Genomic DNA, 13,422 nt, shown 5'->3' with positions numbered 1-13,422 from the left:
CTGACAGTTTATATTATGACAGTCACACTGACCGACCCTTGACCCCAATCACTGCTTCTACAACAAAAACACAGAGCCACAAAAGTGTCAAGCTTTATTGTTCCTCAGATCTGTCCCCCTCCTGCTGTCCCAGGAACAGGGCTGCCTGAGACTCTGGGTCCAGGTCGTGGGCCTCCCTTGCCCTTCCCAGCATATGCTGGAGCTCAGCCCGGGCCCTAGATAAGCCCTTGGCTTCCTGCATGTGGAAGAGGTAGACTGCACCTGCCCCCAACAGTAGTCCTACACTGGGAGTCCAGAGCATTATGGCAACCTCCCTGACCCCTCCCCCGGCTGCCAGAGCACACAGCAATGCCAGAAGGAGCAGCCCTAGACCAATCACGTAGCCGGCGAAGGTGGCCCACCAGCGAGCTTGAGCCATGCCAAGGTCCAGCTCTGCCCAGGCCTCCTTTAACACACTGATCAACCGTGACCTTTCTGCTGGTCCTAGAACAAGGCAGGGTAGTGGGGCAGGAGAGAGAGGGTCAGAGTGGAGGAGCCGCCTTATGGTGGGGAGGGACCTGGGGAGAGGGTGGGGGTGTCTTACCATGAGTAGCGCTGGGGGTGTGCTGGGGGGGGCTGTGTCTCACACACAGAGTAGCCATCAGGGCCTCATGATCAGAGAGGGGGGTGCCACTGTGAGGATCATGGCCAGTAGTGGTTCTCAGAGTCTTACAGGAGATGTAGAACCCAGAAACTGCCTAGGAAAAGTAGGGGCCAGAAAGAAACATATTTGAGGCCCTCTTCCCATTCTCAAGCCATCAGTAATCTACGACTAGACCAGATGGACAAAAGATTAGCACAAGCTGGTGAAAGACAGAGACACAGTGGGTGAAGACACATTGATGGGAGGGCCTGACCTTATATAGCACATAGTCAATACGGATGCCAAAGGGAAATGCCTCTAACTCCCTCTGATTAACGTAGCAGTTCTCAGGTACCATCGTACAGCCTTCTTCAGAGCCCTAGGCGAATAAGTGGTTCATGCTAGGACATAGGGGAGGAGGAGGAGAGAAGCTGGGGGTGTAGACATGGAAATTATCAGGCAGGTCCTCACCTTGAAGTCCCGGGTCTCAAGGTAGGCATCATGCAGCCCTGTCCACTCCTTCAGCAGGCGGCAGCCCAGGTCCTTTGGGTGTAAGTTAAGGTCCCCACACAATAGAACCACATCGGCCTTCTTGGATGTGTGGCTGGGGGAACCAGGTTGGTGAGGCAGGAGTTCTCTCCTGACCAGCTGTGCCCACCTAGAAGTGGGGCCCTGCCACCCCTCAACCCCTGAACCCATCCCACTTCCCCTGTCAAGCCCAGGCTCACACACTGGATGAACTGGGCCAGTTCCCAAGCTTGGGCCACACGATGTGCTAGGTAGATGTCCTTCTGTCGATTGTACTCGGCATGGAGCTGAGCAAGATAGGTCAGATTATAGCAGTTGAGACGGGGGGGGGGGGGGTCCCAAAGACAGGTCTGAATCATGCTGGTGTCTGTTACTTGGCATGATACTTGGTTAAAAGATGGGCAAACCTTGTCTACTGACCTTAGGAGATCCTGCCCCCACACCTCACTCCCAGGAAGCCCAACCAGAGGAGTCCCATCTCTCCCTCCCAGGACCAGGCCGCCTGTCCCGGCCCCGCCAGCTTCACTCACATGGGTCACGTAGGCATTGAGTACCAATCCACTTAGATGAAGCACCAGCAGACCCACAGCCTTCCCACAGAACCAGTCTCCGTGATGGATCTGCAGGCAGGAGGGAGCTAGAACCCAGGGCACTGCCACCCTCCTTCTGCCCGTTCCTGCAGCCCAAGAAAGGCTGCCTCCTTTACCGTGTGTTACTGGGGGGTGGGAGAGGGTGGTGGAAGAAATCTGATCTAAGGCTTACCATGTAGGGGTACCCATTGAGGGTGTAGACGTGCTGGGTGAATTCCTGAATTGGATGTTTGGAGAAGACGCACAGGCCACTGCCAATGACGCCACTGTAAACCAAGTTCTGGTTAACAGCCAGAAAAGCAGGAAGAGAAATACCCAGCTCTCTTCTCCCTGGTCACCCAGCTTGTATCAGCTACTTTTTTCCTCACTCTGTTGCTGAGATCAGCACCAGAGGAAATCTCAAAGCAACAGCCTTTGTGGGGTGATACAATAGAGTGTGACTTGGTAAGGCTGGGATGGGCTGAAGAGATAGGATCTTCCTGGTTCCACCTAGTCCTGCACCCACACACAGAGGAGAGGACTCGGGAAGACGGAGGAGGGTGCAGGTGGGATAGGGAGGGGCTGGCAGGGCCAAGAGCTTCCAGGTCTGAGAACAGACTTCCAGACCGGAAGGTTTCTCACCTCCTGAAGTAGTGTGCCGCGGGGTAGGTGGGCAACAGCTTCTGTCTCAGGTACTGGAAGTCCTGCTCACTCCACACCTGAGGGAAGGGGTGAGGATGCCTGCCTGTCTCCCCCGGGGAGAAGTCCTCTCCTGCGCCCCCAGCCGCCCCCGTCCCAGCCAGGGTTCCACACCAGTTCTGCCCTGCCCACCTCTTCCAGGAGAGCTAGGTCGAAGCTTTCCATGTTTAGAAAGTCTCCCAGGCGCTTCACGCGGTCACCCCGGTGCTTGCTCAGGTAGGGAATGCCCCTGAGGACGAGAAGGGTGGGGGGAGGTGACGGCTGGAGGCGCTCCGCTTCTCCGTGCACCACCGGAGCTGGGACCAGGTGCGGGCCTGGAGATGCGGATGCCCCCCGGACCCGACACCTTAGGGCACGGTGGAGCCGTGGCCCGGATGTGAGGAAGGCCTCCTCCCTCAGACTGTGGGTGCAAACGGAGCTGTGGCCCCCGGCCCACCCCGCGGGCGCTCTCACCAACAATTGAGGTTAAAGATCCTCAGTCGCAGAGAGAAGTTGGGCTTCATGGCGAGCGGTCCGGGGGCGCGGGACGGCGCTGCCTCCCTGGCGACGGCCGGGGCGGGGGCGGGGGCGAGCGGGCGGCACCTCCTCCCGGGGCGGCGCGCACAGGTGGTCGGCTCCGCCCCGCGCTCCCTCGAAGGCCGCGGCCTCCCAGCCCGCGCCGCGCCGGCCCTGGGCCCGGGTCCGAATCCGCGTTACCCGGGCAACCGCCCCACTGGCTGCCAACCCACCCGGAAAGGCGATCTGCTGCAAAGTTGGGCGCTGCCGGGAGGCGAGGGCCGCGCGCGAGGTCCCTGAGGGGGGATACCAGAGAGGAGTTCGGGCGGGCGTCCAGCCGAGTGAAGGCACACGGGACACGGAGCTCTCCGTCCCTTCGCGCGGAAACTCCGTCCCTGGCCTCAGCCGCCCGCGAGCCCTCTTTCGCCTCTCGCCCGGCTCAGCAGCAACAGGCGCGAAGTTGAGAAAAGACCCGCCCGTCGCCGCCCTCCCCCTCGCGTCCTTCCTCCCAGCAGGCGACGGGGGCGGGGCCGCACGGTTGCTCTGGCGACGCGCAGTGTTTGTGCTCGGAGCAGTCCCCCAGCGCCGCCATGGCTAGCCAGCAGCAGCGCGGGCCGAGGCCGGCCCCATACTGCTCGAAGTCACCGCCCGAGCAGCCGCTGCAGGTGAAGGTGGTGGGGCTCTTCAAAAGCTCCAGCTTTCACATCGCGAAGAGCGCGGCCGAGGTAACCGCGAGAAAACCACAAGTGCGGATGGGTCTCCCGTCTCCTCGGGCTCGCGCTTCCTGGTGACCCGGGTCGAAGTTCGGGGACGTAGGGAGGTGTCCCTGGCGGGCAGCGTCAGTCTGTACCTCCCAGGGGTCAGGGTCGCGTCGGGCGGACGTTCCACTACCAGAAGGGCTACCTTTAAAGGGGGATCCGAGCAAAGGAAAATTCAGAATCTTGCTGGAAGGAGGGTAATTGCTATAGACCCACATTTTATTTCCACATTTTTACGTGAATTATAGATTTTAAAAATTCATGAGAAAATGTTTAAAAATAAGTGATACCGCATAACTACAGATTTTGTTATAAACTCCCTTCCCAAGTTTTTGGAAACTTCATTTGGGAAGGCTTCTTTTCCCTCTAAATTTTCTATAGCAGTTACTGCATTCCAGTCGAATTAGGTGCTTAAGAAATTTCTTAACAAATGACCCACAAGTGCTTTGGAGAATCCAGATATTACTTTGCAAACACACAGACCGATATAAAAGGAAAAACACTTTAAGCAACTGGAAGAATTTGGCTGGGTCAGTAATGGTGCAGCACACCTATTATGCAAATGCGTAAGTATTTAAATATAGAAATGCAGAATTCAGCACATCTCTGGGGTTTGCTCCGGGAATGCCACTGTAGGATTATGCCAAAATCCTCTCCTTCAAAACCCTGCTAGACTCCAGGACCATGCACTACGTTTGTATCTCTCAAAGTATCCAGCCAGATACCTGATACAAAATGTTCTCAAACAGAAGAAATCTTAAGCAATTCCTGCCTTGTTGCCTGCTGTAAGTCCACAGTTAAGAAAAGTTTGTAACTGCATCAAATCAAGAAACAGTAACTGACCTTAAAACAGCCCGTTATTTTACCAGCAAAATGGGCTTATTTGGTAATAACACAGGAATTGCAATATGAGACATAATAAGCTATGGCAAACCAAGGGCAATATGGGAGATCAAAGGAGAGGGACATAGATAAAAGGAAGAAGCTGGTAGGGGCTGCTTTGATAGAAAGGTGAGAGTTCAGGGTGGTGATGGTTTCTCACTGGTTGAGTTGTGGTATTATCCTATTGGCCAAGCTTGTTGCAGAGTAAGGAGACATTCTCCCTTCCTTCTGCTGGAATAGTAAAATAGACTTCTTCCTGTAGGGAATGCATGGTGTATCTCTTCCTGACCTACTGTGGTCTGCAATTGAGTGGTGGTAAGGCATGAGAGCTCCCTCTTCTGGCCTCCTGACTCCATTAAAAAAAATTTTTTTTTTAATTTTCAATTTATTTTTTCTGAGAGAGCGCGCAAAGGGGAAAGGGGCAGGAGAGAGAGAGGATCTCAAGCAGGTTCCATATTCAGCACAGAGTCCGACATGGTGCTCCATCTCACGACCGGGAGATCATGACCTGAGTCAAAATCAAGAGTGGGATGTTCAACCGACTGAGCCACGTAGGTGCCCTCTGACTCCATTTTAAATGAGGCTTCCTTTATTCAATTTCACAGAAACTAATTTGAGAAGTTGGTGAAGTTTACATCAAGAGGAAGAGAACAAGTGAGAAGTCTGTTTAAATGATATGTGGATCATCAAAATAAATAGAAATTATGGACTGTTAGCTGGGCTGAGGGGATCTATAAAGTTTATGGCTTAAGTTGTATTTAAGGAGTTTAAGGGACTTTTTTCCCTTGTTTTTCTTTAGCTCCTTTTCTGAAGGCACATGTTTTCTGTGCCTGCTCCACACTGTAGAGAAGGTGTTGGCAATTTTTTTTTTTTCTGTGAAGCCTAGATATTAAATTATTAGGCCTTCAGGGCCATAGGCTCTCAGTCACAACTACTTGACTGTGTCCTTGTGCAAAATCGACCACAGACAATATGTAGATGAATGGTGCTTTTAATAAAACTTAATTAAGGATACTGAAATTTGACTTGCATATGATTTCACATGACATGGAATGATTCTGTTTCAACTGCTTAAAATCTAAAAATTCTTCTTAGCTCTCAAGTCTTACAAAAACAGGCAGTGTGCCAGATTTGGCCTGCTGGCCACAGTTTGCCACACCCTGTTGTAGAGGATACTAAGTCAAGAAAACAATGTCTTTGTTATATTAATAAGATTAACTTTCCCTTTCTTAAGCTTTTGCCTACTGTACCCCTATCTGAATATGAAAACATATGGATGTAAATTCTATTAGTTTATCTTAATAAAGGATCCTTGAATAATTTCTCAACATGATCATTTGGTGAGCAATCCTGAATATCTAATATGCTGACAGAGATTTAGATTTGTGAAGAGTAAGTATCACATAGATTCTGTTTTGGATGTAGTCTGTTCTAGACACTAAATTATGAAGAAAGTATGATTAAGTATGCTTAATTTGAAAACTACGGGGCTTATTAGTTATTCTAGGTGGTCCCCCAGTTAGAAACACAAGGGCCTCAAACTGAGCATGGACACTGGAACAAAGGACACATCGTCATCTGTTGGTTGGGCAATAGCCTAAGAAGGAAATGACCCAATTGCTATCGCCCTCTTTGGCTCCCCTTGGTCCCAAAGGCAGGATACACTCATGCCCTCGCTCTCTGCCCCTTGGAATATCCACCCCAGATGAAGCATGCCACGCCGTTGTCCTCTTTTAGACCACAGTAGGACCTCTAAGCACCTTCTTTAGTGGAGAAGGAGCCAAGTGCAGCAGCCAGCTGTCGTCCCTTTTCCCTAGTGGGCATACCTACTCGGACCCACTCAGCAAGGTGATCCCCAGTGGACACATCTACTCAGACCCACTCAGCAAGGTGAGGCCTAATTGGTATTGCCTTACCTGCCTTCTCTTGCTTTACGAGGAGGCAAAGTGCGACATGTCAGGACTCAAAACTTTTTTTGACAGGAATTGTTAACCAGTATGAATTTTCTCTGATTCATATAGACAAATTAATAAACGTGCTCAATACCTAAAATATTTAATATTTAGTATTCTCTATTGTTGTGGGGTGTAACCACAACAATATCCTTTTAGTCATTCTCTACGTATCAATAAATTAAAATAATAACATTTATTTATTTTAGTTAAAAGTATCTGTAGAGGGAGGAGGTGGGGGTGGCTGAAATAGGTGATGAGCACCAGGTGATGTATGGGACTGCTGAAGCCCTATACTGTACACCTGAAACTAATAAAACACTGCAGTTAAATAAAGTAACATTTTCTTTTCATTAAAAAAAAAGTTTAGATCCACTGAGGTTTAGTAATAATTTAATTTAGGAAAAAACTGGTTCTAAAAGAACATGGCAAATTACAAAACTATTGGCATAAACTCATTTATTTGTTCATTTGTTCATTCATTTGCTATGTGTGGATGGTCTACTATATGCCAGATGTCAAGGCCAGTGGGGGTACAGGAAAACTAGGATGTAGTCTTGGCCCTCAAGAAGCTTATACTCTAGAAGTGAGACACATAAGCCAGAGCCCCAGTGTGAACTGGGTAGTGACTTACTGGAGATCAGCACAGGGGTCTCTGGGAGCAAGCAGGGGGCAGCGAAGTTGGACTGTATGCCTGGGTATCCACTGTATAAAACCTCTCGAAGTCCCCATAAAAATTGGGGGAAAATTATTTCTACTTTAAAAGAGAACTTACTCTATAATTATTCTGTTTTGAAACCTAGAGTCTGAAGAGTAATTATCCAACCAAATTTGAAGATCCTATAATAGTTCCTCTTCAAGAATTTGCATGGGATCAATATCTACAGGAGAAAAAAAGGGTAAAGGATATTCGGGATATGGGAAATGAGCAAAGTTTTGCCTAAATTATTTGCGCATTGTTTGGGAAAAACTGAAGCAGTAATTTTAGAGCAACTAGATTTGATTTCTCTAAATCGTACACTTTCCCTAAATCATTTCAATCATTGTACTGGGCTGATTGTAAGAGAAAGCAAAACATTCACAGGATTTTCTTTTGAAAGACAGGTGATAGAGGCGAGTTTTAAACTCTCAATGCTGCTATTTACCCCCGCTGATGGTTAGCCTCCTTCCCTGCGCTTCACATACTCACACTTCCCGTGACACCTTGGCACTCTTGGCCCTTCCGTGGAAGGTTTTGGTGGTGGACAGCACAGACACAGCCGAGGGCTGGTGTGGGGCTGTGGCCTACAGGAGCTCCGATGACAGGCACCAGGACCCCACAGGGCAGCCTTGTCCTAATTCAAGCTTTCTTCTCTGCATTCTCCCCACTAACAGCACCCTTGGAGAACCTCAGGCCCCAGGGCTAACAGGCTTTGTCCCGGGACAGCAGTTTTCTCCTGGGTGCCAACACTGATCATCTGGTAATGCTGCCTGGAACACGTGACACGAAGGGTTCCAAGGTGGTATGTGGCCCAGCAATACGTCATGTTGGAGCGAGCCTGGAATGGGGCACACTTCTTGCTTGCCATCCCCGCCTGGTCTCCCTGCCCCACTCCATCTCCCCAGTGGCTGATGAAATCCCATTTCCCCTGACCAGGGCAGTTTTGATTGTTCTGTTCTTTGTTGCACAAGGATGTCCTGTGATCCTGTGGTTATCACATAGTGTTGCTTTATGGGACCACTTCACTGTGCGGTCACAGAAATGCTGCAGGACTGAGTCAAGAATACCATTTGTTAAGTCTCATGCCATTTTCATAGCCATAATACATTTTAATTGGGATTCAGATAGAATAGTAGCCAACACAGTCATATGCCAGGCACTATTCTCTTGACTTATGTATATATTAACTCCAATCCTTACAACAATTAGGGCGACCAGTGGTCCCGGTTTGCCTGGTGCTGAGGGGTTTCCTGTGATGCAGGAATTCAGTGCTAAAGCTGGGACAGTCCTAGACAAACTGGGACAGCTGGTCAGGACAGTTAGTCACCTTAACATAAAACAATTATGTTGTTAAATTTCTATCACCAAACTACCTACACTGCCTACCAGTATCATGCTCTCCACCTACAGGAAAGCCATGATCTCATGCTCTGTGGTCTGCACCCATTCCTCTTATAGAGTCCCACTGTATTCTTAAAGATAGGTGTGGATTTCATTCCATAGTTTCCCTCCATTTTAGCCTGGGTTACTAACCTTGGGATGTTTTGTGTTCTCTTCCTCCAGCTTTTCTCACGAGGCCTGAACGAGGCTTTCTCCATAATCACTGCTGCTTCTTTCCACCTATTCTTTATTGCCTATCCTTCCTTCCTCCCATCTCCCACCCTCATCTCTTGGATACTTGTCACCTTAACCTTCTGTTGTTTCAGGCCAGTTTTTGTCTTTCAATGTAAGCATTGTGCTTTGGGTCATATGTAGTACTTACTTAGCACACTTGAGGTTAGGTCTGAGCTGGAATTAATGCTTCAGCAGAATGTAATGCCACCCTTAGTGATGGCTTCTGGGCCTTTGGAAAGCCCTTTCTCTCCCCTCCAAAAAAAGGCAGCATCTTATATCTCTGTGCTGGGAAGCCGCAGAAACCACTGGGTCCAGCCCACTGACTTGAAGCAGGTGAGGAGGCCTCCTCATGTTCAGAAAACACACAAAGACAAGGCATCTGCACCCCCAGCCTCTGAGTAAAGTGCTTCTTCTACTGCCTTACTCCCACCAGGCTAACTAAATATCCACATTAGCCATACCCAGGCTAAATAAATATCCCTTTTTAAAGTTCTGCATTCTATAATATGTGATAACACTGATAAATCTAAACAGTTTAGGGACTCTTGACCTACAGGCTTCTATGAGTAATTTATAGTTCAGCATGAACAAGTTTATTCTTTTCCTCAGACCAGGTTTTGATATGGGCGCAGGAATAGGATATGAAATCTGGGAGAAGATGTGGGAGTGCAGCAAATTGGCAAGCTGAAGCAAGCTGTTCCCCCAAACAGCATTTCCCCAAGTGTGGTCTCCAGACCAGCAACGTCAGCATCTCCTGGGATGCTGTTAGACATGCAAATTCTAGGGCCCCATTCCAGAATCAGAAACTTTGGATGGGGCTCAGGAATCTGTAATTCTGCTTGACTGCTAAAATTTGAGAAAAGCTGTCCCAAATTATTTATGCTTTTCCCAGGACTGGCCCTGGGTAATAATAAACCAGATCTCTTCAGAGGGAGCATTACTCAGTGGCCACACACTGGAATTTAGAAGGTTGACCATTAGTGTGTGGATGAACACAAGAATGCGCTTCATTTTAAGGGGCTTAGCACTTCAAAGTGTTGGCAAAGGTGGGCTCTCTCCCTCAGTGCCCCTGGGGTGCACCAGAAATCCCCCCAGGAGGCATTTCCTCACTCTGACCCCTCTCCCTCAAAAAAGCATTCTTTTCATCCTTGATACTGAAAATCATGTATTACTCAGAGCTCCAAGCCTTTCCAAGTATACACACAGTAAAATGTACTTCACAAATGAAGCCAGAGACTACATTTTGTTTTCAAGTTAACATAACAAGTATGCTATGCACATAGATTTTTATTACCAGATAACAATCTACCTTCTATGTGTGTACCATTTAAAAAAAATTTTTTTAAAGTTTATATATTTTGAGAGAGAAAGAGAGCTGGTAAGGGGCAGAGAGAGAATTCCAATCAGGCTCCATGCTGTCAGTGCAGAGCCTGGTGCGGGGCTTGAACTCACGAACTGTGAGATCATGACCTGAGCCAAAATTGAGAATAGGATGCTTAACCAACTGAGCCACCCAAGTGCTGTTAATTTTTTTTTTTTTTTTTTACTGTACCATTTTTAACACTACTTTTAGGCCTTTTTTTTTTTGCTTTCAGTGATGTCAGATTTTTAAAAATGTTCTTAAGTTCTATTTGAGAACAAAATTCTAAAAGATGGCAAAAAAATTATTTTTTTAAAGATTAGGCTATAGAGTCAATCCCAAGCTCTGGCTTATGGGTTTAGCAAGGTTGGTTGCCTCCCCTCCCCCTCTGCCAATACAGCTTTTTATCCTTTTTCTTTATAGGAACTCAAGAATGAGATCTGGGAGTATTCTTCCTGCGTGATGTGTTTTGTTAATGATCAGTTCCTGGGTGATGCATTTGATCTTCAGAAATGGGCTCACAAGATGTGGGATGTAGTTGATTTTAAGCCCCCTGCACTTTATGAGGCACTTACTGTGGATTATTCTGCTAAATTCTTAAGAGACACCAAGGCAAGTTACACTAATTTTTAAAGAAAAATAGTGGAATCTTTGACCATTTATATTGATTCAGCACTAATTACTGATATCCTAACGAAGGAATATAAACAGTAGGAGACTAGGTTTTAAGTTCTCAATGACCTCTAATCCAACTGCAAAGGATTACATATAATATTACAGGGTTTGGCTCAGCGGTGTGTAAAGCAAGCATATCTTACAGCATGCAAACTGCAGGGAGTGCGGGGGAAGCATCCCTGTTCAAACATTTCTATTCCGCATTAGAGATTTATATGCGTTGATTATCCATTTTAAAACATAAAGACACCTCCCCCCGCTTCAGAGAAGGTAGAGCTTACCATCCATTCACCCTTAGTATGAAAAATTTTAATTAGTACCTTCTAACACCTGAGAGGTACTGCACTAACAGAAGGGGAAGTTTGAGAAGAAAGGTGACATTTTAAAGCATGACAAGTTGGCAAGAGCTGGACCAGGCAGGCTATGGCCCTAGGGGGGTTTCCAATGGCAAAGGACAGTCATGAAGCTTAAGGTCCAGGAGAGTGAGAGACAGACATCAGGGTGGAATGACAACAGAGGTAAAAGCACTTGGTAATTCTGCTCAGAAACTCTGTTATAGCAACAAGCACCACATGCTGAAGATCATTTCATGCTCATAGATGCCTGTGCCCACAGAAAGGCCCAGTGCTAGGATTTTACAGTGCCAAGCTGTAAAAAGGCAAAGACCTTGTTTTGTTTATCCTCACTTAACTGTACTGCCTCAAACACAATCTGAAACATAGTATAAGCTCAGGGAATGTCTGGCTGAACAAACAATGCACTTGGAAAATATTAGAAACTGCGGGTTATGGGAAGGAATTTAATGCTCACAGAAGGACAAGGGTCCCAAAGGACAAGGTTCTAAAAGTGCATGGTATATTCAGGGAATGGCAGGGGATAGCAAGGAGGCCATGATTAATAGGAAATGAGGCTGGGAAAATGAGAGTATCAGTCACCAACAATACCAAACTACTTTGATTAACTTAAGGAAAAAAAAGGTATGCCTTGAAAGGATATTGGTAACCTCACAACTGGCAGGAAAGCCAGAGAACCAGGTTTTGGGAAACAACAGGAAAACGTGGCTTGAGTCTCATCCCAGAAATGTGCAACTTCGATGCAGCTGCATCCCGACTGGCCCTGGGTTCACACTGCCACCTTCACGGAGAATTACTTCTTAACTGCTGTCTTTGCATCACTCCGAGATCCAAGGCCCCAGGCAGGAGCACCTGACTAATCCAGCCAAGGTCATATCCCCATAGCTCGGCTCTCACAGAGTGAGGAGAGGGAGAATCTGGCCCCTTTAGTGTCTTTAGGGCATAGTGGGTCCCTGTAAGACATTCCCTAAATAGGAAAGGTATTTAAATGTTAAGGAGGGGAAAAGAACAAAAACATCCACTAAAGAAAGGTTGAACTTACTGTCCATTCTGAACTAAGGAGTTAGATTTTTTTCTAGAAGAAAGTTGAGCCAACAGAACTTTTCATAAAGAGTATGACATAATCTTTGCTTTTTAAGAAAAAGTTTTAGGGCAAAAACGGGGCGGAATGGGGAAAGCTTGGTGGCAGGTTGGCCACTTGGAACACTGCTATAGTAATGTGGGCTAGAGATAATAACAGCCTGAATTAACGGCAGTGAGGAAGGAGGACCTAGATTCCAGAGAAAATCCTTAAATTTTTTGTGCAGAGGTGAGCTTTTTCATGCTGCAGGGACTTGTTTAGTTCTGGGTTGGAATGATATAGGAGACAATTATGTTTGCATGTTTGGCTGCTAGGTGACATTACCTGGTAGTGTGCTCATTTGCTCTTTCATTAGAATTTTCAGAATTATCTACTCTTGACAACTGCATAAAGATAATATAGTGACACAGAGGGAAGTTTAGTGATGCCTGAATGGACTTACCCATTTCATCAATCAATCGTAATTTCCAATATATCATCTTTTCTCCCAAGCCCATGAAGTTTACTATATTATGCCTCATAATAAAGTTATAATATTCTTTTATAACTCAGAAATTGTAGTACAGAAGCTGGGAGGCACAAAAAGCTTAAAATTATAATTGCTATGGATATAATACTTCATTCCTGGATGCCAGATAGCATAACATTAATGCAGTCTTTTAATTAAAAAAAAAAGGTTAAAGTGACATAAAGTAGTGACAGTGATATCCTAAAAGCTGGTTTCATCTATGTTTCCTAGACTCTTAAGAAATAGGGTAGGGTAAGTTATGTAGCTTGTTAAATCAGGTGGCATTTTTGTGCATGAGAATGGTGCCCAAGATCTAGAATGTATCCAATTAGATGTGCTCTGCTCTGCAAATTAATGCTACCACGATGGAGACTGGTGTTTTCATTTTAGATGCTCCACTGTTGAGCTAGACGAGGTCACACAAATGTTAGCTGTCTCTACCAGAAAGGATGTCAATTGAAAATAAGAGCTGGGGGCATCTGGGAACATAAGGACAGGACTGAAATAACGCCAAAGAAAGCACAGTATATTCTCTTCCCTTCCCCTGATAACCATACCTCCTATGTATATGGTGCCTCTGTTTTCCCACTCAGAAAGGATGTGTTCTGGCTTTGGTTAGCTAATCT

At 46.9% G+C, this 13,422-nt stretch overlaps 2 protein-coding genes across 7 annotated transcripts in view; one reads left to right on the top strand and one right to left on the bottom strand.

Moving 5' to 3' along the window:
* Positions 1 to 77: 77 nt before the first annotated feature.
* Positions 78 to 3,465, bottom strand: SMPD2 (sphingomyelin phosphodiesterase 2). The gene is made up of 10 exons (XM_060616362.3): positions 2,872 to 3,465; positions 2,551 to 2,647; positions 2,362 to 2,438; positions 1,913 to 2,006; positions 1,681 to 1,770; positions 1,355 to 1,437; positions 1,094 to 1,226; positions 897 to 1,001; positions 584 to 737; positions 78 to 483 (listed from the first exon to the last, which is right to left on the bottom strand). The coding sequence occupies exons 1-10, from the start codon at positions 2,919 to 2,921 to the stop codon at positions 95 to 97; spliced, it is 1,272 nt and encodes a 423-aa protein (XP_060472345.1). The 5' UTR covers positions 2,922 to 3,465; the 3' UTR covers positions 78 to 94.
* A 38-nt stretch (positions 3,466 to 3,503) lies between these two features.
* Positions 3,504 to 13,422, top strand: part of PPIL6 (peptidylprolyl isomerase like 6) — a 32,059-nt gene continuing 22,140 nt past the window's right edge. For 5 of the 6 annotated variants that reach the window (XM_060616364.3, XM_060616363.3, XM_078447199.2 and 2 more), the window contains exons 1-3: positions 3,504 to 3,638; positions 7,309 to 7,404; positions 10,603 to 10,791. In XM_060616364.3, the coding sequence (XP_060472347.3) occupies positions 3,504 to 3,638; positions 7,309 to 7,404; positions 10,603 to 10,791 (420 nt within the window). The remainder of the gene's footprint in view (positions 3,639 to 7,308; positions 7,405 to 10,602; positions 10,792 to 13,422) is intronic. The other variant, XM_060616365.3, reaches the window with a different exon arrangement.

This window comes from Panthera onca, chromosome B2 (assembly GCF_046562875.1).
Source record: "Panthera onca isolate mPanOnc1 chromosome B2, mPanOnc1 haplotype 2, whole genome shotgun sequence".
Lineage (NCBI taxonomy): Eukaryota > Metazoa > Chordata > Mammalia > Carnivora > Felidae > Panthera > Panthera onca.
This window is presented reverse-complemented; position numbering and strand designations above follow the sequence as displayed.

Bases quoted from the DNA above. Each gene is read 5' to 3' on its own strand.
- SMPD2 (XM_060616362.3), bottom strand. From the start codon at position 2,921: ATGAAGCCCAACTTCTCTCTGCGACTGAGGATCTTTAACCTCAATTGT. The intron at 1,771-1,912 runs GTAAGCCTTAGA...TCCTGCCTGCAG, and splicing joins TCAATGGGTACCCCTACATG to ATCCATCACGGAGACTGGTT. The intron at 738-896 runs GTCAGGCCCTCC...TACTTTTCCTAG, and splicing joins TTGACTATGTGCTATATAAG to GCAGTTTCTGGGTTCTACAT.